Source organism: Heterocephalus glaber, unplaced genomic scaffold (assembly GCF_053883595.1).
Source record: "Heterocephalus glaber isolate CG9 unplaced genomic scaffold, H.glaber_assembly_v1.0 deba00001545, whole genome shotgun sequence".
Classification (NCBI taxonomy): Eukaryota; Metazoa; Chordata; class Mammalia; order Rodentia; family Bathyergidae; genus Heterocephalus; species Heterocephalus glaber.
Window position 1 is genome coordinate 1,991,134 of NW_028258338.1, and position 24,332 is coordinate 2,015,465.

General features: G+C 43.9%; 1 protein-coding gene and 1 pseudogene across 4 annotated transcripts in view; one reads left to right on the top strand and one right to left on the bottom strand.

The window, feature by feature from the left end:
- Nucleotides 1-24,332, top strand: part of Iqsec2 (IQ motif and Sec7 domain ArfGEF 2) — a 123,718-nt gene that overhangs the window by 15,774 nt on the left and 83,612 nt on the right. For 2 of the 4 annotated variants that reach the window (XM_013068778.3, XM_004873507.4), the window contains exon 1: nucleotides 20,474-21,412. The exons of 1 other annotated variant lie outside the window; for it this stretch is intronic. In XM_013068778.3, coding sequence (XP_012924232.1) covers nucleotides 20,706-21,412 — 707 coding nt within the window. In that variant the 5' untranslated portion in view covers nucleotides 20,474-20,705. Of the gene's footprint in view, nucleotides 1-20,473; nucleotides 21,413-24,332 lie in introns of those variants that run through there. One more of the 4 variants, XM_013068780.3, reaches the window with a different exon arrangement.
- Nucleotides 15,938-17,100, bottom strand: LOC101725431 (small ribosomal subunit protein uS2 pseudogene; annotated as a pseudogene).

Below are 24,332 nucleotides of genomic sequence, written 5' to 3' on the forward strand. Positions count from 1 at the left end.
CTTAAAAATGTAAATATAGAATAGCTATATGACCCAGCAATGCCACTCTTAGGCATATACTCAAAAGAATTAGAGACAAGTACTCAAACAAATACCTGTAAACAAATAGCAGTGCTAGTTACAATAACCAAAAATTGGGAAAAACTCAAATGTCCATCAACTGATCAATGGAAAAACAAGATGTGGTATATGCATGCAGTGGAATATTACTCAGTCATAAAAAGGAATAACTGGGCTGGGGATGTAGCTCAGTGGTGCTGTGCCTGCCTGGCAAGTGCAAGTTCCTGAGTCTGATTCCTGGTACCAAAAAAAAAAAAAAAGGAATAACTACTAGTACATGGTAGAATGTGGATGAACTTTGAAAACATAATACTAAATGAAGTGAAAAAGCCAGACATAACAGGTCATAGATTGCATGATTGGACTTATTTGAAATAGCCAGAAAAGGTAAATGCATATAGACAGAAAGCAGATTAGTGGCTGTTGAAGGCAGGGTATAAGGAAAAATGAGGAGTGGCTGCTTAATAGGTATGAGGTTTTCTTTTGGGTTGATGAAAGTGTTTTGGAACTAGATAGAGATGCTCACTTCACATTATATGTGTACTAAATGCCACTGAATTGCACTCTTTAATTTTGGGGGAATTTTATCACAATTTAAAAAGTTACCTTTATTTTAAAAATTAAACATAAATTTACCCTGTGATCCAACAATGCCACTCCTAAATATCTACCCAAAGAGAAATGAAAACATATATATGTACAAATCTTGTATTCAGATGTTTGTAGTAGTTTTATTTATAATATCCAGGGCCGGGGATTTAGCTCAGTGGTGCTGCCTGCCCCGCAAGTGCAAGGGCACGTGTTAGATCCCCGGTACCCAAAATCAAAAAATAAAGAAATATTTATAATAGCCAAAACATGGAAGCAACCCAAATGTTTGGCAATCAGTGAATACATAAATAAAATATGGTATATCTAAATTATTTGGAAATAAAAAGGAATGGAATCTGATACATGCTACAGCATATATGAACCTCCAAAATATTTTGCTCAGAGAAAGAATCCAGGTACTAAAAACCTAACATATAATCCATTTATATGAATTTTCCACAAAATAAAAATCTCTAGAGACAGAATATAGATTAATGGCTGTCTGGGGGTGACAGTGGGGATAGAGCGACCGAAGATGAGCATGAGTGACCTTTGGGGGAGATGGAAAGGTTCTAAAAGTGGATTGAGGCCAGGCATGGTGGCCTACACCTGTGATCCCAGCTACTCAGGAGGTTTAGGCCAGAAGTCTGTAAGTTCAAGGCCAGTCTGGGCTAGGTTTATATAGCTCAGTGGTAGAGCACTTGCCTAGCATATATAAGACTGTTCAGTCTTGCCAGTACTGAAAAAACAAAAACAAAAATACTGCTTCTGCCTCATTACTATCTAGCTTCTGCCCTATTTTTTTCCTTTCTATCATGCACAAACAGTTTGAGAACATTGTTGGCACTCCTGTCTCCATTTCCTCATCTCTCCTTCACTTTTAAATCTTTTCTCCTCTAGTGGGGCACGGGGGTGCACACCTATGATCTCAGCACGTGGGAGGCTGAGGCAGGAGTTTCGCTGTGAGTTTGTGGCCAGCCTGAACTACATAGCAAGACCCTGTCTCAAAAAACCATAATAAGCCGGGCATGGAGGCACATACCTGTAATCCCAGCACTCAGAAGGCTGAGGCAGGAGGATCACTGTGCATTCGAGGCCAGCCTGGGCTACATAGTGAGTTCAAGCCCAGCCTGAACTACATAGCGAGACCCTGTCTCAAAAAGACAACAAAACAATAAGCAACAGCAACAGCAACAACAACAATAACAATAACAATAAATCTTTTCTCCTTGGCTCCCTCTTTACCCATTGAATTTTGCCTTCTGCTCCTTCCTTCTTAATCTATTGCAACATGCTGTTATTGGAAACTGTTCTCTGCAAGATTACCAGATCTTTGTTGCTAAATCTGGTAGATGATTTTCGAACTTTGTTTTGTGTAATATTTGGCACTCTAGACCACTCCCTCCATTTGGAACATGATTTGCCCTTGACACACAGTCTCCTGGGTTTACTCTTTACCCATTGGTCCCTATTTCTCAGTCATTTTTCTGAGCCCTTCTTCCTCTGCTCTTAAATTGTTTGATAATGCTATGTTCAAGCTCTTTTCTGTAATCATTCTTGTGGAAATAAAGGTCAACCAAATGAAAAAAAAAACAACGAAGGCTATTTACTTACAGCTTTCTATTGCATGGGAATCAGCCACTGTTACTTGTATTTTGGCAGAGACTCAAAGGCAGGCAGAGGAGTGGGAAAGCTTTATAGTGGAAAAGGGACAGCTTCATCAGATGTATGCTGTTTGGAGGCTATTGGCCTGGAGAAGCTGCAGACAGCTAACTAGAAGCAGGACATCTTATGTGACTGGTTAGGGTTACATATTTGTCTTTCTCTGGTTAGTCCTAATCTAGAGCAGAGACAAGACTGGGAAGCTGTCAGTTAGACAGCACCTGGTCATTTTGGGCTGATGGTTACAGAATTATTGTTTAGCTTTCTGAATTGTCACCAGAGGTAGCAATCTGATTTCCAGCAAGTCTCACTTAAAGCAGGCTGGATTCCTGGACTGTTTACTATAGATAAAGGGTGGATTTCTTGGGTACTTTGCTGCAAGTTGTGGGTCAGAGTTCTATTTTTATAAATAGTCTGGCCATTTTCCATTTGTATATTCAGTCTCTGACTTTGTACAGGCTGGGTGGGTGATCTCATCCATTCCTGTGGACTATTTTAATAGCCATAATAGTTATCTACATGCTAATGGCTCCAACTCTGTAGCTCCAGCTTACATTTTTTCCCTGAACTTCAGATCCATGTGTCTAACTGCCTCCTGAAGATCTCCCCTTAGACATCCCATAGGGATTTAAAATTCAGCAAATTCTTTCTGAAAATTCCCAGAAATCAATTTCGCTTTGGCTATTTCCTTTCTCAGTAAATGGTTCCATCACCTGTCCCCCTCCCTCAGCCATAAACCCAGGGCTCTCTCTCTCTCTCTCTCTCTCTCTCTGTCTCTCTGTCTCTCTCTCTCTCTCTCCCTCTCTCTCTTTTCTTTTTTTTCCTGTGCTACTGGAGATTGAACCTAGGGAATGCTGAGCCAAGTCCCAAGCCCTTTTTTTCATCCCTTATTTCAAGACAGGTCTTGCCAAGTTGCTTGGGCAGGCCTTGCACTTGCGATCCTCCTGCCTCAACCACCTGAGTAGCTGGGATTAAAAGTATGTGTCACTGTGTCCAGTGCAAGCTTCCTCTTTAACTCACTCTGTTAACTGTCTCATAAAATATCTGATCGTGCTGACATTTTAAAAGTCTCCTAATAATTCTCTAATTCAGAGATTCTACCTAAGGTTTTATGAACCCTGGAAGGTTTCAGAGCATAAACGATATGCTGAATTGTAGGGAAAATTTGTTATGTGTTTTAACATTTTCTAGGGAGGAGGTGCAGGGCATAGCCTTCATCATATTCTCAGATAGGTCCATGACTCAACAAAAAGTTCGGAACCATTTCTCTAAATCCATCCATTTTTCTTCATCCACCCTCCCACTCTGACCAGCTGTAGTCACTATATAGACTTATTTCTTCGTCTAACAGCCTCTCTCCTCTCTTATAGCTGCAAATCAAAAGGCGATCTTGCTGAGGCCATGGGCTGAATCTAGCAGGGCTGGGTGCACTCTGCCCCGGGCCTGCTATGTGCCACTGTTGCCTGTTCCCTTGTCCACATTCTGCCAATAGAGCACTTATTCTAGCTTCTTTTTCCTCCCCTCCCAGATCTCTCTCTTCATCTTCTTTTCTCTTTCACTCATTCTCGTTCCCTTCCTCAACTTCTGTCTTATGCTTTATTAACACACTAATTATAGGGTAATTGAATCTTTGACAAATGAAGCTTGAAGCCTCTTAAAACCAACTTTAGAGCGGAGCTTGGTAGCATGCTCCTTGTCTTAGTTACTTTTCTTGTTGCTGAGACAAAATACCCGACATCCAAAGTTAAAGGTGGAAAGGTTTATTTGGCTCACAGTTCATAGAGGTTTCAGTCGATAGTCGGCTTCTCCAAGGCAGGGTGACATGGCAGAGGGGCAGAAGTTAGAAAACGCAACAAAGTACCTTAACAGCATCTTTCTGCCCTTTTTATCTTATCCAGACTACCAAGATTAGGATGGTGCCAAACCTGTCAATGTACTGGCTTAGTAATCACACGCCCTTAATCCTAGCATCACACACTCTAGATTCAGCCACCTCTGACTCAATGAGGCTTTGAGGGGACATCTAGACCCAAACCGTAACACTCCTGTAATCCCAGAACTCAGGAAGCTGAGGCAGGTGGATCACTGTGAGCTCGGGGCCAGCCTGGACTACATATGAGACCCTATCTTTAAAAAAAAACAAAACCAAGAAAACAAGTTTTGAGGCAGCCTTCACCCTGCCCATTGGCTCTCACTTGCAGAATACCCAACACCCCTTCCATAGAAGAATGAAGAGGTGTGGCGAGCCTGAGTGGGAGGTGTGGTGTCAATAAGTATGGAGACACAAACCCCAAAAAAAGCTGTAGTAGGTTGGAAGAAATGCATAGGGCAGGCCAAAGAATCACAGATCTTATAATCTTTGATTAAAATTTAAAGACTTTTTTTATGATTGTATTATTAAAATTTATTTCAGTAGTATATATTGTGAGAGTTGTATTAAAACTCTTTTTTTTTTTTTTTTTTTTTTTTTGGTACCGGGGATCGAACTCGGGTCTTTATGCTTGCGAGGCAGGCGGTGGAACCACTGAGCTAAATCCCCGGCCCTTAAAGACATTTTTTAAGTTCTCTGCTTTAATCTTCCTCCCATCTCATACAGATGGTCCTTGATTCCTTTCTTTTGCTCAAACCATATTTCCAACAAGTTCTGTTGGATCTGTCTCAAAAATATATTCCATTCTGTTCTATTGATCTGTATGTGCATTCTTTCTTTTCTTTTCTTTTTTCTTTTTTTTTTTTTTGGTACCGGGGATCGAACTCGGGACCTTGCGCTTGCGAGGCAGGCGCCGGAACCACTGAGCTAAATCCCTGGCCCATGTGCATTCTTTCTTTAACACACACTCTCTTGTGTATCATAGTTTTATACTACCATAGTTGCCTTGAAATCAGGTAGTATAGATCCTCCAATTTTGTTCTCTTCACTATTATTTTGGTTATGTTAGGTCTTTTGCCTTTACATATAAACTTTAGAATCATTTTGCATATGGCACAATACAGCTTGCTGGGAATTTGACTGAAATGATGTTGAATCTATGCATTAAGTTTGGAAGAATTAATATCCTAACAATATCAAGTCTTACCACAAACATGGAAATAGTTCTCTTTTTATTTACATCTTCTTTGATTTCTTTCATCAGTGTTTTGTTTTTCTCCACTCAGATCCTGTACATATTTTATTATATTTATACCTAAGTTGGTATTGAAAATATTTGCTTTCTTAAAATTTTGAAGTCTGATGCTTTTTGTGTATTGACCTTATATTCTGTGACCTTACTGTATTCTCCTATTAGTTCCAGGTGTTTTGGTTTGGGTTGGACTTTTCTGTAATATTGTTTAGGATTTTCTATGATCCCACAAATTTCAATAAATTATATTTTCATTTTCAGTTAATTTGAAATATTTTAAATTCATCTTAAAACTTCTTCAGCTCATGAGTTATTTAGAAATATGTTGTTTATGGCCAGGCATGGTGTGTTTAATTTCCAGCTATTTGGAAATTTCTCATCAATCTCACTGTTACTGATTTCTATTTTAATTCCATTGTGGTGTGAGAGCATATATTATATGATTTATGTTCTTTTAAATTTGTTAAGGTGTGTTCTATAGTCCAGAATGTGGTCTGATTTGATAAGTTGCTCCATTCAAGCTTGAGAAGAAATGTGTATTCTGCTGTTGTTGAGTGGAGTATTCTGTAATGTCAGTTAGATCAAGTTGATTGATAGCACCGTTCAGGTAAAAATATATTCTGAATCTGCTACTTAGCTTTCTCCCCCATCACTATTCTACCACATGCCTTCATGGTCGCTTGTCTGTACTGCTAACTGGTCTCTGAACTAGCCTCCTAACTAGCCTCCCTCTTTCTAGTTTTGCCCTCACGAGAATCCATTGTTCACACATCAGATAGAGTAAGCTTTAAGTACATAATTTAGATCATGCCACTCCCAGCTCAAAACTCTCCAGTGGCTTTTTATTGTATCTGGAATAAAATCTAACTGCCTTTAAGGCTGATATGGCCCTACACAGTCTTGCTCAAAAACTTCATTTCATGCCTCATGTAGTATTAGTCTTCCTTCTTGCTGTCTCCAGTCAGGCTTCTTTCAAAGTCCCGTCAATACACCAAGCTCCTTCCTATCCTAACACCTTCGACCTTGGGTCTCACTCTGCCTAGGATGTCATGCCCTAAGATCCTCATGAAATGACTGGCTTCTTGTCATTGAAGATCACTTCAACTCTCACCTCCATAGAGAGTCCTTCTCTGACTAATCTGGTTCCCCAGCCTGAACTCATCACACCACCTTTGCACTGTTTTTTAATTCTTTTTTTCTTTTTGCACTGTTTTTAAAATAAATGTGTCTTAATAACACTTCTGACTTTCTGAAATTATCTTGTTTGTGCATGTATTTATTTGGTTATTTGTGTTTATCATCTTTTCTTGAAAACTCCAGAAGAGCTAAAGCTTCCTTTACCACTGAATGCCAGGTAACTGAAACAGTAGCCAATAGCTAAATCTTTTATTGAATGGCTGCACTTGTGCTTCAACATTTTCTATAACTTGGAGCTGACTATTTTGGCCCATGAGGTAGCCAATGGCTCTTTGGATAGTTTTGTATGTTCGAAATTTTACCTTTCTTTTGAGCTAAATGCTGCACTCTTGACCATATAAACAGATTAGAAGAGGAAAAAAATATGATCATTAGAAAAGATTCTGAGGAATCATTTGACAAAACTTCACCCTTGTTCATGACAAATGAAGTCTTTTTTCCCAAATAAACTCTAGCATATTAGAAATAAGAAGAAACTTCCTTAACCTGATTAAAAAGTCTCCGCTAAAATCCTACAGCAAACACCATACGGGTAGTAAAACATTAAAATCTTTCTCTTAAATTAGTAACAAGACAAGGATACCCATTTTACCCTTTATGTTCAGCATTGAACTGGAAATCCTGTACAGTAAGACAAGGAAATGAAATAATAGGAATAAGGATTTTGATGGAAGAAACAAAATTGTCATTTAAATTTATTTTCTCATATCTTTATTCACTCCGACTTTGGTTTCCTGGAGGCCCACAGAACAAAGCTGTCCGCTCTTCTGCTTCAGGTCTTCTCCCCTCACTGGGCCTCCATCACCTCAGCTGTAAAACAAGATTATCCAAAAGGCTCCTTCCTCCAGCCTAAACATTTCCATTTTCCTCAACAGTTCCTAATAGTGACCCCTCCTTCCCTAGCAACATACTCCATTATGTTTTTTTTTTAATTGGTGCCCAGAACTGGGGCAGAAAGTGAAGAAAGGTGAAGGCACAAAAAGGTGGAAATGGAGGGGGTTATATTGAAAACAGAACTTGAAAATGGTGGAGAGAAATGGCAGAGGAGGAGGATTGGGGGAGGGAGGAGCAAAAAAGCAGGGAACAGCATCTGAGGGAGAAGTGGCCTAGGAGGCGAGCTTGTGGGTGGTGCTCCATCTTTTTAACTTATATCCCTGGGAGGGGAGAAGTTTTCCTTCCATGGTTTGGAGGTACAGTGATGGACACAGAATCTATGACTGACCACAAGTATTTGATGTTTCTGCCAGTACTCTATTCCAGCTCCAGGACCCTTTCTCAGAGCTGGGGTAGGGGTGGAGGCAAGGGGGAATTGACAAAAGCCAGTTCAGGATGGGAAAGGGAAATGAACAGATCCAGGTCCCTGTCCAGGAGGCAGGAGCAGCCGCCACAGTGGGAGGGAGCAGCAAGCCAACAGCTGAGTGAGACAAGGCCTGGGTTATTTTTTTTCCAGTTTGTTGGCATGTGGGTGGATTTTTCTCCTTTTTTCTTCTCTCCTGCTCTCTGCCGTTTCCACAGAGATGTGGGAGTTTGCAAATTTGTCTCAGTGGAGAGGAGAGGCAAGAGCTGATTTGGGGGGTCCTTGTTAGGGACTAGAGGAGCAGAAAAGGACACTGCAATTTTGGCAGCATGGAAACAAGAATCCATTTCCTGATGGTATCCCTGGAGTGGGATACCACTCTGCTTTCCTCTTGCAGCAGCGGGGCTGCCTTCTCACCTCTCCTCAGTTCTTGGTTCTCAAATCCATTTCACCTGGTGACTGCAGAAGTCTCCTGCTTCTTTCCCTGCTCCACAGTGCCAGATGGCCTATCCTCGGGGCCCTGGACAAACAAGGGGCACCTGAGGCTCTCCTAAGCAGAGGTTGCTCTCCTCCCCTGTATCTCTGATGATAGGGTTGAGAGGCCAATGAGCATCCCTTTTTTTCTCACTATACATTTAAAAGATTTAAAAAAAAATAATACCAGAGGGAAGGAAGGGAGAGGGGATGAAAAAAGGAATTAAGATGCATTATGTACATGTAGCAACTCCACAAACAGAATGTAAACATTATGTATTACACACATGCACTAATAAACTAAAAAAAAAAAGATATTTATAGAGAAAAAAAGCAGTACCTGTAGCGTATGCTAATTGCCAAATGAGTTTTTCAGGCTTTCAGAGGGGCGAGTTTTCTGAAAGGCTGAAGGGTTGGGTAGTTTAGAGAAGGCCTCTTGGAAGATGGGAGACCTCGACAAAGTGACAGAGTAACTGAGAACATTCCAGGCCCAGGTAGAGAGTAGCAGGTTGTAGATATGGACACCTAGATGCTATTACGGTTCTGACATTAATTTGTAAAGTGATGTTGAACAAGGGAGTTTATTCCTCTCTCTTGGGCTTGTTTCCTCATGTGGAAAATGGACTAAATCTCTAAAGCTCCACACATCTGTGCAAACTGAATCCTGATTCCTGGCCTTGGGAGTTAGGAGCCATCTAATAAAGTCACATGCATGCCAATTGCTTTGCACACCATCACAGAGTAGGATGACCAACTGTCCCAGTTTGCCCTGGATTTAGCGGTTTCCTGGGATGTGGGACTTTCTAAAACAATCCCAGGCAAACAGGGCCAGTTGATAACACTAGCGAAGACTGCGGGCACTAATTATCATTCTCCTCCTCCTCCTCCTCATCATCATTATTACCACTAGAGGGCAACACTCTCTTATGCCTGGGAGTCACTTACCCCACCCAAAAAGTGCAGAGCTGTTCCGTAATTTCAGGACCAAACAATCCATCCTCTCAGTCTTTCTCCTGGAGAGGAGAATGCTGAGGAACAGAAAGGTCTGCGAACCCTCAATCCCAGGAGCTTCTTTCTGGCTCTGCTGAGCCCTGTGGTTGACTGTCAGTTGTGCCAGAAGGCCAGTCAGCACTCAGGTGCTGTCCTACTGTGGCAGAACTGCCTGCTTCTCAGGCTGTGGTGTTCTCCCCAGGCCTTGGTTGTCTGGCACTGTACACATTCCACAAAGCCATCCAAGGCCAGCACCATTGATCCAGGAGCTGGCTTCCTTCATCCCAAAGAATTGATTTCTGTGTTACTCTATACCTCTTATCACACTGAATTGTAGTTATGATTTATCTATCTGTATACCCCATTAGGATGTGATTCAGATATTCAACAAACATGGATCGCTTCTTGTTTACCCCTCATATGCTAGGCTTTTTTCCAGACCCATAGTGTACAGCAGGGAGCACAGCAGACAATATATCTGCCCTTGGAGAGCTAATAGTCCAATGAAGGAGGCAGGAAGGAAGCAAACAAAGGCTTGTGTGAATCAATATGTAATTACAAACTTGCCAAGTTAGGAGAAGGAAAAGAACTAAGAAGAGGGATCTGCCTAGTCTGGGAGTGAGAGAAGATGTCACTGATGAGCTGACATTTGAACTGGGATCTGAAGGAATAAGAGGCAGTAAGTGGGCAAAAGCAGAAAGGGAAGAGCTTTCCATGACAAAAGAACAGCAAGTACTGTATGCAAGGATTGGTAGGGAATGAGTGTTTGCTCCTTGGGGGCACAGCCTGCCTCTTGTTACTCTCTCACAATGGCTCTAGGCCTGTGACACAAAGGTACAGACAAAATCTTTATAGAGTAGAATTGAATAACAGGCTGTCAAGGAAAGCATCATAGTCTGAGTATAAAAAGTCTAGCTTCAGCCAGATTTGGTGGCACGCTTAATCCCAGCACTCTGGGAGGCTGAGGCAGGAGGATTGGAAGTTCAAGCCCAGCCTGAGGAATTTAGTGAGACTCTGTCTCAAAAAATTAAAAAAGGGCTGGGAGTATATAGCTCAGTGCGAAGGCCCTGGATTCAATCCTTAGTTCTACAACCCTCCCCCCAAAAAACAAAAACAAAAACAAAAAAACCGCCTGCCTTCTAGCTCCAGCTCTTCGAGGCAGTTCAACCTCCCAGCTGCTTACTGTGTACCCATCATGTTCAAGGATCCAGGGCCAAGCCGGTTGGGGAATTAATAAAATTGTCCTTTCCTTTAAGCAGCTCCTGGTAAGATGAAGTAGCCAACAACTAGACTAGCCCCTTCCATTCTCTGAGCCTTTTCTGGGGGGTGGGGTATACTGCCATACCGAGAACTGAATCCAGGGCCTACACACTGAGCTACATCCCCAGCCATTTTTTAAAAAAATTTTGAAACAGTGTCTCGCTAAGTACCTAAATTGCCCAGTATGGGCTCGAACCTGGGATCTTCCTGCTTCAGCCTCCCAGAGTGCTGGGATTATAAAGAAGTACTACCATGCCTGGCTTCTGAGCCTCTTTTTATCAGGTTAAAAAATGATGAGTTTAGATTACCTGATCTCTAAGGTCCCCTCCAGCTCTAACAGCCTCTACCTGTTCTTCCTTGAACAATAGCCAGTGAGATGGTGGTGGGGAGCAATGGAATGGACTTGTAGCTTTCTCTTGCTCTATAAGAGTCACCTGGAATAGGACTGGGGCAATTAGGGCTTTATTTCTGTTTATGGACTATTCTTCCTTTTATAAGTATCTGTGGAGTGGTCAGGGTTCACTGCTTTTAGCTAGAATGTTCCAGTATTTGAATCTTTGTTTCTTTCCTCTTCCTCCTCCACACCTTTCTTCTTCCCTCCAGTCTTTTGTTCTACATCTAGGACTGTTTTGCATATTTCAAGGCTGAGGGGCTTTAAAATAATCTCATTCAACCCCTCTATCTATTCTTTCCATTCCAATGCAGTAGACCCTCCAAATGAAGTCATTCAGCTTCTGTTTGAAAACCTTCCGTGACAGTGAACACACCCTGTTTCTAAGTCTTGACCGTGAAAGGTTTCTTCTCTCTAGGATCTATCTCCCTGTAATTTTCACCTATTGCTTCTGGCTATGCCCTTTGGAGCTGAGCAGAATAATTCCACTACATTGCCCCCCCCCCCAGCCTATTGGATATTTGAAGACAGGAATAATGTCCTCATAAGGCTGCTCTCCTCTAGGCCAAATATCATCTGTTCCTTCAAATGTTCTTCATTGTTTCAGATCCCCTTAGCATCTGTAAATGTAGTTTAGTTTATGTAAGATTTATATCTTGCCTACTTTAAAGGGGATATTAGGAGACTCATCAGTTTATAACATGAGAGAAAGACAATTAGGGATAAAAATGTGGAAGAAAACAGACCAGAGAACCATGTAAAGGAAGCACAAATAGATGTTGCCAGGTACCTAAAATGAACTGGATTATAATTGGACTCTGAATTTGGCTCAAAGTTTTATGGCAGCTAGGACAAAATTGGAAACACGTTGAGTTATGTGGTTTTATGTTCTGACAGGATCAAGCTTACAAATCATCTTCAGAGAAAAAATTTCCCCCAAAACAAAACTCTAGACTAGCCTATGAGGATTGCTTTCTGTGAAGCTGTTTGAGGCTGACAGATACTTTGGTTACATCTCACCCCATCCCCCACGAAGGGGAAGAGGGCCGGAAGGATAATGAATTAATTAGCCAAATGGTGTCTCAGTTTTAAACACCGCTATTTCAGTAAGGATCCCCAAGAGAAGAGTGTCTTCCTTCTTCCTTTTTCTTCTGTGTTCCTCACAGGGGGCCACTTTCCTATCTTTCTGCCCTTCAAAGTCTACACTGTTAAGATTCTTTGGGACACCAGACCCCAGGAAATAGCTCAAGAAAAGAACTGTGGCCTGGTGGTCACTGACCACAGCAATTAGGTGCCAATCATTTCTCTCTGGCTCTTAGCATCCTCCTCTGGAAAATGAGTTAATCTCTAAGGTCCTTTCAGCTCTGATACTTCTGGATTCTATACTCTCTAAGGGAAAGACCAACTTTTTTTGCTTTGTTTTGCAGTACTGGGAATCAAACCCAGTGCCTCAAACATTCTAAGCACTCATGCTACAGCTGAGCTATATCTATAGCCCCTTCTTTTTTTTTTAATTTTGAGTTTTCTATCTCGTGCTTGGCAGCTAACAAGTATAGGAGAAGGTCTGCTCATAGAATCCAGTAGGCAAACCCAATTTGAACAGATGACACTGTTGGATCTGAGGAAAATGTCAGCATCATGACAATCTTGTTGACTGGAGACTGGCAGTGGTGAGATATGGTTTTCAGGGCTCTTTCCTACTCTAGCTCCACATTTCTTGGCAAAGCTGGCCCAGGGTAAGGGGAATTGGAGCAATCAGACCAAGGACTGAGGCTTCTGGGACATACATGAAAGGAAGGTCGTTCCACAGTTTCTGCTAAACAACAATGAATCAATACTAAAGTCATCTTGTAGTGAGAAATATTTGGTGCATATAATACCCATGTGAGCACCCCCTCCACCTATCATCCACTTCCCTGCTCAAAAAGACTTTCATGAGGCTGGGCATGCTGGTGCACACCTGTAATCCCAGGACTCAGGAGGCTCAGGCAGGAGGATCACCCCGAGTTTGAGGCTGGCCTGGGATACATAGTGAGACCCTGTCTCCAAAACAAAAATCTTCCATGATTTTTCATTGCCTGTAAGAGAAGGTCCAGATTTTTTAGTATAGCAATGGAGTCTAATATCCCTCACAACACACACAGGTACACATACACACACACTCACACACGTGCATCTTTCATCTTTTCTTCAACCAGATTCTATGTGTGGTTCCCTAAATGGTTCCTGATTGCTTCTTTCCTCCCACTCCACACAGTTCATTGGGTCCTTTTTTATTTTTTAGTACTGGGGATTGGACTAAGGGAGAGCTGAGCTATATCTCCAGTCCTTCTTATTTATTTATTTTTATTTTGGGACAGTCTTGCTAAATTGTCCAGGCTGGCCTTAAACTTGTGATCCTCCTACCTCAGGCTCCTGAAATAGCTGGTATTATAGGCATGTGTAGCCATGCCCAGCAGGTCATGCTCAACTCTAACGCTTCCATCTGCTGGAATCCTAAGCTTACATGTCTTTACATCCATATCTTAAGCTCATTACATACATTACATATCCTAACCTCACACATCTTTACATCCATAAAGACCTCACAGCACTCTAGCCTTGTGCCCCAACTCTGGTGTTTTCTACATTATGTCTTGTTAGGCATGTTTGTGACTTATGGCTGTGGCTCTCTGACTAGACTGGGAGCTCCCCGAGGGCATACACTATATCTCATTCACCCCTGGTTTTCCATCATCTTTTGCTGCCTTGTCTTTCTCCAGAGCACTTGTCAACATCTATATTAGACTCCTAGGGCTACTGTAACTATGTACCACAAACTGAATGGCTGACAGCAACTGAAATCAAGTCTCTCACAGTGCTGGGAGCTAGGAGTCCAAAGTCAAGGTGTTGCTAGGCCCATGCTTCCTCTGAAGGCTCTAGGAAAGAATCCTTCCTTGCCTCTTCCAGCTTCTGGTGGCTGCTGCAGTCCTTGGCATTGCTTAGCTTATAGATGCATCGCTCCACTCTCTGCCTCTATCTTCACATGGCGTTCTCCTCATATGTATTTCTGTGTTCAATTTTCAGTCTCTTGTAAGGACATCAGTCATTGGATTAGGACCCACGCTAATCTAATATGACTTCCTCTTAACTTGATTACATCTGCAAAGACATTTATTTCCAAAATAAGGTCATGCTCATAGTTTCTGTGTGGACATGGATTTTGGAGGGGCACTATTCAACCCAGTATCATCCAACAAGCTGTATACATTCTATTTGTTTCTTGTCTCCCTCTCCCACTAGAATGTCAATACTATAAGGGTAGGGATTGTCTATTTTGTTCATTGCTGTATCCTCAGTGTTTAGAGCAGGGATTGACACATAGTGGACACTCAGTAAGTATTTTGTGAATGAATCTTAGTGCTTATCTGTCTTCAAACCCAGGGGGAATCTGAGTGATAGAAGCAGGAATAAGGACAGGAATGCAGGTGTTGCCTAGGATATGAATCATTCTCTGCAAATGTTTGCTGGGTGAATAGAAATATTCAATGAATATATTACTTTAACATTTACAGAGTGACTGTTTTGTGCAAGGGATTGGGAAAAGATACAAAGTAATAAGAAGGAAACAGCTGAGTATCCTGACTGCTACCTTATGACTCTGGGGAAGTCATTCAACCTCCCTGTTTCACTTTCTTCATCTATAAAATGGAAGTAATAACAATACATGCCTCATAGGATTATCATAAGAATTCACCAAGTTCATATATGTGAAATGCTTAGCACAGTGCCTGGCACATGGTAGGCACCATAGCAATGTTAGTTGCTACTATTGTAATTGTTGTTATGTTCTAGCTCTGTGCAAGGTGGTTTAAAAACCCCCAGACATGTTGAGATAATTCACATACCCTTTTAAAGCATATGATTCAGTAGTTTTTAGTATATTAGCAGGGTTGTACAACCATCAATCACTACAATCTAATTTTAGAACATTTTTGTTCCTCTCCAAATAAGCTCCATACCTGTTAGCAATCCTTCCCTACAACCCACCTATGCCCCAGCCCCTGACAACCAATACTCTAATTTCCGTATCTATAGATTTGTCAATTCTGGGATTTCATATTATAGGAATCATACAATATGTGACCTTTTATGATTAATTTCTTTCATTTGTAGTGTTTTTACAGTTTATTCATGTATCAGCATGTATTAGTAGTTCATTCCTTTTTTGGGGGGCGGGTACCAGGGATCGAACTCTGGTCCTTGCGCTTGCACAGCAGGCGGCAAAACCAATGAGCTAAATCCCCGGCCCCAGTAGTTCATTCCTTTTAACAACTGAATAATATTCCATTATGTGGTTATACCATTTTGGTTATCTGTTCATAGGTTGAACATTTGATTGTTTCCACTTTTTGGCTATTATTATTACTACTCATAATGAATGCCACTATGAACACTCACATACCAGTGTTTGTGTAGATGTATGTTCTCATTTCTCTTGGATAGATACCTCAGAGTGGAACTGCAGGGTCATATGGCAACTCAGTGCTTTAACATTTTGAAGAACTGCCAAACTGTTTTTGCAAAGTAATGGCACCATTTTACACTCCCACCTGCAATAAACAAGGGTTCCAATTTCTCTACATGCTTTCTAACACTTCTTATCATTTGTCCTTTTGATTTTAGCTATAAAAGTGGATATGAAGTAGCACCTCATTGTGTATGTGTGTGTGTGTAGGTGTGTTTAAGAAACTTGTTTTTTTTCCATTAACCTTATTTCTGTTTTCTGTTCAAAAGACTATGGAAGGAGACCTTCAAACCACAGTGGTTGTTCCTATCCTTTGTGGCCCGAACAGTGGGAGCGGCAGCCCAGCATTTGGTGGCCGGCTGAGCATGCTAAATTATAGGAGAGAACTACTGGACTGGCACAGAGTACTTGAATGCCTTCAGGCCAGTCTGCAACCTCAGGTTAAATGGTGGAAAACTCAGGAGCTAGAGTAGTCTACTGGCCCTGAACTTTCTCCTCAATCACAGCCTTTTCAGCAGCAGCCTGCTTTTCCTTTCCAGTTTCTTTAGGATCTCTGTAGAAGTAGAGATCAGCCATGAGCTGTCATGGGTATTCACAGGAAAGGGTCCCAATGTGCGCAGAACACTCTGGTCCAGCATCCATCACATCAGGCCCACTGAATGAGCTCCCTTGTCACAGGGGGTGGCAGTGTCCACATAGCACCAAGGAGAATCTGTGTCACACAAAGCAATGGTAGGCAGGTTAGCATAAGACGGCTCTGTGAGAGCCCTAGGGTCAATAATCACCAGCAGATACAGCTTCCGGATGGCTGCCTGAATCTGTTTAGTGAAGGCTCCAGAAAGGAAGTGCCTAGCAATAGGAGTGGCCCCAGTGGAAGAAGCAAACTTCAGCACAGCCCATTGGCCAGAATTACTGGAAGATAAAACACTGACATCAGCCAAGTTTTTAATGGCAACAATAGGAGAAGCTTCTCCCAGCTCCTTTTCAGATTGAGGAAATAGATGTCATGACTTTTCTTTTATAGTTGTACTGTTCCATTTGGAAGCTACCTAAGTGAGCCCCTGCTGCAAGGAATTTAAGGACATTCTCCTTCTTCAGCTGCAGGACATCAAGGGCTCTGGATATTTCCCTTTCAGTTAGAAGAAAATGGGGAACCCAGGACAGTGCCTGATAAGTAGCATAGAAAGGTCACTGTACTTTTGATTTGCACTTTCCCAATGGCTAGTGATGCTGAGCATCTTTTTATGTGCTTACTGACCATTTGTATGTCTTTTTTTGAGAAATGACTATTCAGATCTTTTGCCCATTAGAAAAATGAGTTGTCTTTTTGTTATTGAGCTGTAAGAGTTCTTTACATATCCTAGATACAAGGCCTTTATCAGATATGATTTGGAAATATTTTCTCCCATTCTGTGGGTTGTCTTTTCTGTGCAAGTTGTCTTTGCATGTTTTTTCCTCCCAAGATGTCCCTGTGAGCTAAGTGTTATTGATAGGGAAATGGAAGATCAGATGGAATTTAAATCCAGTTTTGCCTGACTGTAAAACTCATGCTTTCCTGCATTCCCTCCTATCCCAACCTGCTCACAAAGATAAGTTGAGATATGTTTCTGGTTTTAAAGAGTCCAGTCTGTAAGATGACATTAAAACAAGAACATAATTTTTCTGATCCTAGAGTTGCACACCATTCCTTGTGCTATACTGGCTATTTATCATCTTCTTATGTCTACATTTTAATTGGGTTGTCTATTAATGAGCTCTAAGAATTCTTTATATATTCTGGTCATAGGTTATATGCATTGTAAATATAGTCTGTTTAAGGACTACTTTTCATTTTAATTATATCATTTAAAGTTCTAAATTTTGATGGAATCTCATTTATCAATTTTTTTCTTTTATACATCATGTTTTTTGTATCCTAGGTAGTTCTTGCCTACCCTGAATTTATAAATATTTTCCCTTATAATTTCTTCTTCAAGTTTTATACTTTTAGGCTTTCTTATTTAGGTTCATAGATCCCTTCAAGTTATTTTCATGTATGGAAAAAAAGGGTTGAGGTTAATTTTTTATATACGGATACCAGGCGTTCTAGTGCCGTTTGCTGAAAACACTATCTCTTCCTCGGATCTTGAAGTGAGTTTATATTCTATAAAATGCTAATGTTAAATAATCTTTCAAAACTCAGTGGACCATATATGTGTGGTTCTATTTCTAGATTCTCTGTTTTATTCAAATGATCTATATGTCTTTCCTTACACCAACACTGCCTTGATTACTGTAGCTTTAGAAGAAGTCTTAAAATTAGGTACTAAACGTCTTCCAATACTGTTTTTTTTTTAAACTTTTCTAGGTCCTTTGTACTCCTACATAACTTTAAAATTTCAATATCCAATTCTTCATTTATAGCAAGTATACACAGACCTGAATTTTTATATATACCTTGTGTTTCCTAATCCTCCTAAATTCAAATACAAGTTCTAGGGGCTCCTAGAGATTTCTTAGTATTTTCTCTGTAGATGATCGTTTCATCTACATATAAAGATTTTGCTTCTGTCATGCCAATCCTATCCTAGTTGTATTGTTTTATTGCCAGACTATTTTGGTGGGGACTAGGTTTCAAAGTTTAATGGACAGATAAAGAGTAAGCATATCTGCCCTTGTTCCCCATCTTAAGGAGAAAGCATTGTATCTTCTCCATTTATGTAAGGCGTTCTCGCTGGAAGTATGGAGTACATGTCTTTAATCTGTTGAGAAGGTTCTGTTCTATTTCTAGTCTCCTGATAGCTTTTACCATGAACAGCTGTAGAATTTAGTCCAATACTTTTTCTCCAACTAGTGACAGGATCATATGGCTTTTTCCTTTCCTCTGTTAAAATGATGACTTTGGGGGGTGGATCTTCCAATGCTGAACCAACACTGCCATCCCTATAACAAAACCACTTTCTACATCCTGCCAGATCTGACTTCTAATAGTTTGTTTTGTTAAACAAATTTCTATCTATGTTCATACTTTTTTCTTCTATTATCTTTATCCAGTTTTAGGATTAGCACAATGTTGAGTTCCTAAAATGAGGGGAGAAGTGTTCCTTCTTTTTTCTGCTTTAATTGTTTGATATAATTTATCAGTTAAAATGTTTATGAGCCTGCTGTTGTCATATAGGTAAGTTTTCAAGCTAGGAATATACTTTCTTTAATAGGTGCTATTCAAATTTTATATTTCCTCTAGAGTTAGTTTCATTAATGTGTCTTCCAAGGTACTTCTTAGAAGTTGTCAAATTTATTTCAAAAAAGATTTTTGTAATATGCTGTCTATATCCTTTTAAATTCTGTAAAATCTGTGGTAATGTCTCCTAGATCTTGATACTGTAATTTAAAAAATGTATAACTGATATTGTGTAACAGGAAGAAAAGGTCTAAAAGAGTAGGGGAATTGGGAGGGGTAGGGGAAGGGAAGAAAGAGAAAGGAAAAAATATGAGACGAGGAAAAGAAATGGAAGCAAGGTCTTTGCAAATAGGGAAGGGTGGAAGGGGTGAAGGGAGGGCAAGGGAAGGGGAAAAAAAATAAGAACCAAGAGACTCATGTAATGGTACAAGATCCCAATGATGAATGTAACTGTATTGTATACCGAAAATGTACCAACAAACTTAATGGGGGAAAATAAAAAGTTCTTGATCTGGCTTACAAAATTGTGCTTCCTCTAGAAGAGGTATGACTGCATTTCAATCAACATATAAAAGTGCTGAAAACTTAACCAATGTGAGTTATTTTATTTGGGGGGAGAGTTATTTTTATCAATTAAAAATATAAAAAGTAAAAAAACAAGAACATAAACAAATGTGTCATAAAGCCAAGCTCCACTTGTCCTGAAAACACCAGGAGGGACAGGGCAGAGGAAGTGCAGTGGGAAGTCAAGGGAGGTCGAGGGGGGAAGAAGTGTGCCTAAGAACAAGCACATCTCACTAAGGAAATCAGAGTTGGCTTCAGTAAGGTGGCATTTGAGTTAAGTCTTGAAGGATGGGTACAATTTCATTGAATGTAGATGGTGGAATGAAAGAAGAGAGCATTTCCAAAGGAGAGCAGGAAATGAGAGTTGAAAGAATGGAGCTTAGATCTCAAGCTTGGCTGTGATGGGGGAGTCCCAGGGCTTGTTGAGATGGAAGATCCTGGAACTGCCTTGGTTGGAGGATCCAGGGACTGGCTAAGATGGGGAATCCCGGGCTTGCGTGAGATGGGAATCTGGCTTGAATGATGGAGAGTTTAGGGGCTGGCTGGAGCAGCGATGCCTGTTGTGTGTGTGTATGGTGGGGTAGAGTTCCAGGGCCTGTCTGGGATGTGGTTAAGCTTCAGACTGGAGGGACACGGGTGGCTGGGGAAGGTCCAGGGACTGGCTAGGATGGGAGCCCAGAGATTTCCCATCATGAGGGCTGGAGGGAGGTCGCCTGAGATATAGAGGGTCCAAGGGTTAGCTGGGATGGGGAATGTGACACTGGTTGCAGTTGGCAAACCTAGAGCATAGGGAGTATATGTGTTGCCTGGACCTGGGAATGTCTGGGATGGGTGTTCCTGGGATGGCTTGAATGAGGATACTGGGCCTGATGGACTGGAAGGATGTGGAGCTCAAGAGGAGGGCTTCCTTAGGTTGCCTTAGGTAAGGACCCTAGAATGGGTGAAATGGAGAGATCTCACGCAGGCTGTAACAGGGCTGTCCCCGGCCAGGCGTCGGCTCGTCCAGCTGCCAAAGCGGGTGGCGGCCTTAGGTGGGGCGCGCGGGGAAGGGCTAGGAGAGCGGGGTTGGGGCAGGGGTGGGGGCAGGGGTGGGGGCAGGGGCGGGGGGCGGGGGGCGGGCAGGCGGCCGGGGCGGTCCCGCGCGGCCGCGCTGCGCAGTGACTCCGCAGCGGGCGGAGCGCCGTGGGCCGCGTCCTTCGGAGCACTGGCGGTGGCGGCGGCGGCGGCAGCGGTAGCCTCAGCTCCTGCTCCCCGTGCCGCCGGCCCCAGCGCTGTCTCCCGGGCCCCCCCGGGCCCCCGGGCCCTCGAGCCCGGTGCGCGCCCTCGCGTCCCGCCGGCCCCCTCCCCCGGCTGGGCCCGGGGGAGGGTGGCGCCGTGAGCGAGCGGGGACTGGGCTCTCCTGCCCCTTCCCCTGCCCCTGGGCTGCCAGGATGGAGGCGGGGTCGGGGCCCCCGGGTGGCCCGGGATCCGAGAGCCCCAACCGGGCAGTGGAGTACCTGCTGGAGCTGAACAACATCATCGAGAGCCAGCAGCAGCTGCTGGAGACCCAGCGGCGGCGCATCGAAGAGCTGGAAGGCCAGCTGGACCAGCTCACCCAGGAGAACCGCGACCTGAGGGAGGAGAGCCAGCTGCACCGCGGGGAGCTACACCGGGACCCCCACGGCGCGCGGGATATCCCCGGCCGTGAGAGCCAGTACCAGAACCTGCGCGAGACCCAGTTCCATCACCGCGAGCTGCGAGAGAGCCAGTTCCACCAGGCGGCCCGGGACGTGGGCTACCCGAACCGGGACGGCGCCTATCAGAACCGGGAGGCTGTGTATCGGGACAAGGAGCGGGACGCCTCCTATCCACTCCAGGACACTACCGGTTACACGGCTCGTGAGCGCGACGTGGCCCAGTGCCACCTGCACCACGAGAACCCAGCCCTGGGTCGCGAGCGTAGCGGGCGGGAGGCCGGGCCAGCGCACCCGGGCCGTGAGAAGGAAGCCGGCTATTCCGCGGCGGTGGGCGTGGGGCCGCGGCCACCGCGGGAGCGGGGCCAGCTGAGCCGTGGCGCATCCAGGAGCTCCAGCCCTGGCGCCGGCGGAGGCCACAGCACCAGTACCAGCACCAGCCCGGCTACAACCCTCCAGAGAAAGTAAGGAATGTGTTTGTACCCCCAGACACCTCCCCCTCACTCCTCGGCTCTCACCCTCTAGATCCCTCTCCAACTTATCCTGCCGATAAAGTAAGAAGCTTGTGCTTGATTCCATGTCCTCCTCTCCTGTCCCAACCAGGGAAGCTAGGTCCCCCACATCCAGCTGACACCCATTCCATAGCCACTGCACAATGGGTTGGCCAGATAAATGCAGGCATCCCTTTTTTCCCAGTACTGCGGCCAGTGAGCTACTAAAGCAGTCATCACCCCCCTACCCCCACCCCGCGCCACACACACACACACACACACACACACACACACACACACACACACGCACACACGCACACACACATTCTTCTTCAATCCTTAGCTGTATCCTTGCCAGAGGATGGGTTTTCATTTATTTATTTATTTTGGCTGCGATGCTTGAGATTTTTATTGGCAGGATGGTGTCAACTCAGAGCACCAAGGGAGACCCCCCCCCTTTTTGGCTTGATCTTGTCTCCTCAGTCAGCCTCTGCTCCATTCTTTTCCAGAGAGGCAGGTGGGAACCAGAATGGCTGCTGGAGACTGAGACATTCTTCTGAAGGGAACTGCAGCACATCCTGGGGGGCGGGGGTGAAGGTGAGAGAGAGTGCAAAGATGGAGGCCAGGCCCTTGGCTAGTTCCTCAAAGTCCACCCTCTTTCCACCCTTCAAGAAAAATAACACGCATTTAAAGAGCCCTGCTGGGAAGGGAAGTCTACAGATCTCTCTGTTGAATTGGTTACACTTCCAGGACTGGGATCTGTGTGTCTATTTGGGGCACCTTGGCAATATCTCCTGGGTTGGTGGGACATGGGCTGGGTCCACTTTTTCCATGTAGATGCCTTGTGTGCTGGTTGGGATAAATGTATCAGCCTGAGAGTCAAGGGTGTGCAGGCTCACAGGAATGCCCTAAAGGCTCCCTTACTGCTTTTCTGCTGTATCAGAAAGAACACTGACTGGAAGTTAGGAGATTTGGGTTCCCCTTTCAGCTCTGCTGCAGATTGGCTTTGTGACCTTGACTGAGTCCCTTCCTCTCTCAGTCCATCAGTTCCCCTGAATCTTTTTTAAAGGCAAGATCTACCTTGGATGGTCTTTAAGGAATACTCTGGCTTAGATCTGACGGTTCTGTGACTAACCTAGCCATACTACGAAGCAAGTCTGAAGTCTTCCAGCGAATGGACAGGCTTCCCCCTCCTCTCAGTGCTCAGCTGGTCTTACCATGTGCCACAACCGGTGGAGTGTCTCTTGGAGGCTGGGCTGGGGGTGGGGAAGCCTTCTGCCTCAGGAAATCTGCCGAGAGACAGTTCTCTGCAACTCCCCCATGGTGAGGCAGCAGGCTAGGTTGCTGGGTTGTGATGGCTGGGCCCCAGGAGCAGCAGCTGCAGCTTGAGGACTCAGCTGGGCCCTACTGCAGCACACCTTTCTCTGAGTCTTGGTGTGGACCACCCCAGTGGAGGCTGGGGGTCTAGGAATGGGTTCACCTGCCCAGATAGAGCTGCTGGCACTGCAGTGCCAGAGGACTGACAATGTGTACTTTGGGGCACCACACTGGAAGAGGGATGCAGGGAGATCAGGGTCCATTCAGAAGAGAGCTGTGGTTGGGTGAGGACAGAGGAAGACTGGATAGGGCATTGTGGTCCTCCAGCCTGACTGCTGAAGCCTTTTCTAGAGGGGCAGACGTATAACAGAGGGAACAGGCTTGTGATGTGTGGCTCCAGGGAACAGAACCTGGAACTTTGGGAACATTGGAGATAAAATCAGAAAAAACTTTACAACCAGGCCCTCAGTGATGCAAGAGATTGCTTCAAGGTGTGGGGGTGGTAGCAGCGGTGGTAGGCTGTGGTAGGCTGGTAGGCTGGTTGGAGGTGTCCAGCAGAGGCCAGGTGGGGGTGTGGGACAGCTAGAGAAAGCATCATTTCAGAATCAGGTATAAAACCTCAATTGCTACCAGTGAAACGAGCTGAGTCTTCTTCAATTCCAGGATTCCATTGGCCGAAGATTGTCCATCCTGCAGACATGGATCTTGGCTGGCTAGAAGCCCATTTGCTCTTCTGCTAACCTTGTAGGCCTACTACCTCTTGGTCCTTCCTTTTTTTGTGTGTACTTTCTAGGTTGCTTGTTGGATTTCCTTGCTTCACATTTCCTACGAGACTAATAAATGTGTTTAGGTAATACTTTGAATTCCTCTCCTAACCACATACTATTTGAACATCCGTGATTAGTTCTTTTGGTCCTCACAACAAGCACTGTGCATTGAACATTAGCAACTGTGTTATTAGAGATGGGGAAACTGAGGCTCCAAGATGAAGGGACCTTTTTCAAGGTTATGCTACTAGTTGCTAATGGAGCTTATACTAAAACCCAAGTCTGCTTGTCTCCAGGGCATGTTATTTGTTCACTAGAGTTTTCCAATCCTAGGAGTATCTTCGCCTCAGGACCCAGATACTTATTGAACTGGGAGAGGCCAGGAAAGCCTTAGATATCTAGAGAGCTTGAGCAGGAGATGTGCCTGAGATGATGAATAGAGGAGCCAACAAGGAGGAAAGAAGGCTGTCTCCCTCTTTTCCACTTTCTTCCTGGCTAGGCTTCAGGGGAATCTGGTATTGCAGTAGCCGATGCTGCTTCTGCTGCTCCTGCAAGGGCTCCCTTGCTAGGCCTGTTCTGGATTTGTAAGGAGTGGGAGAGAAGGCTGCCAAAGCCGGGTAGGCAGGGTAGGAGTTCGACAGCAGAGGCTGCAGCACTGGGGGAGGACAGGCATAACTGGTACAGGCTGGGCTCCTGGTCCCCAAGCTCCCTCTGGTGGATGAAGAGGAGAAAGTGGGGGCCTGGGCCCAGTTGAAATTGGTTGGGGCCCACTCTGCCTGGCAACTTTCTTTAGCCCTTCCAACAACTCT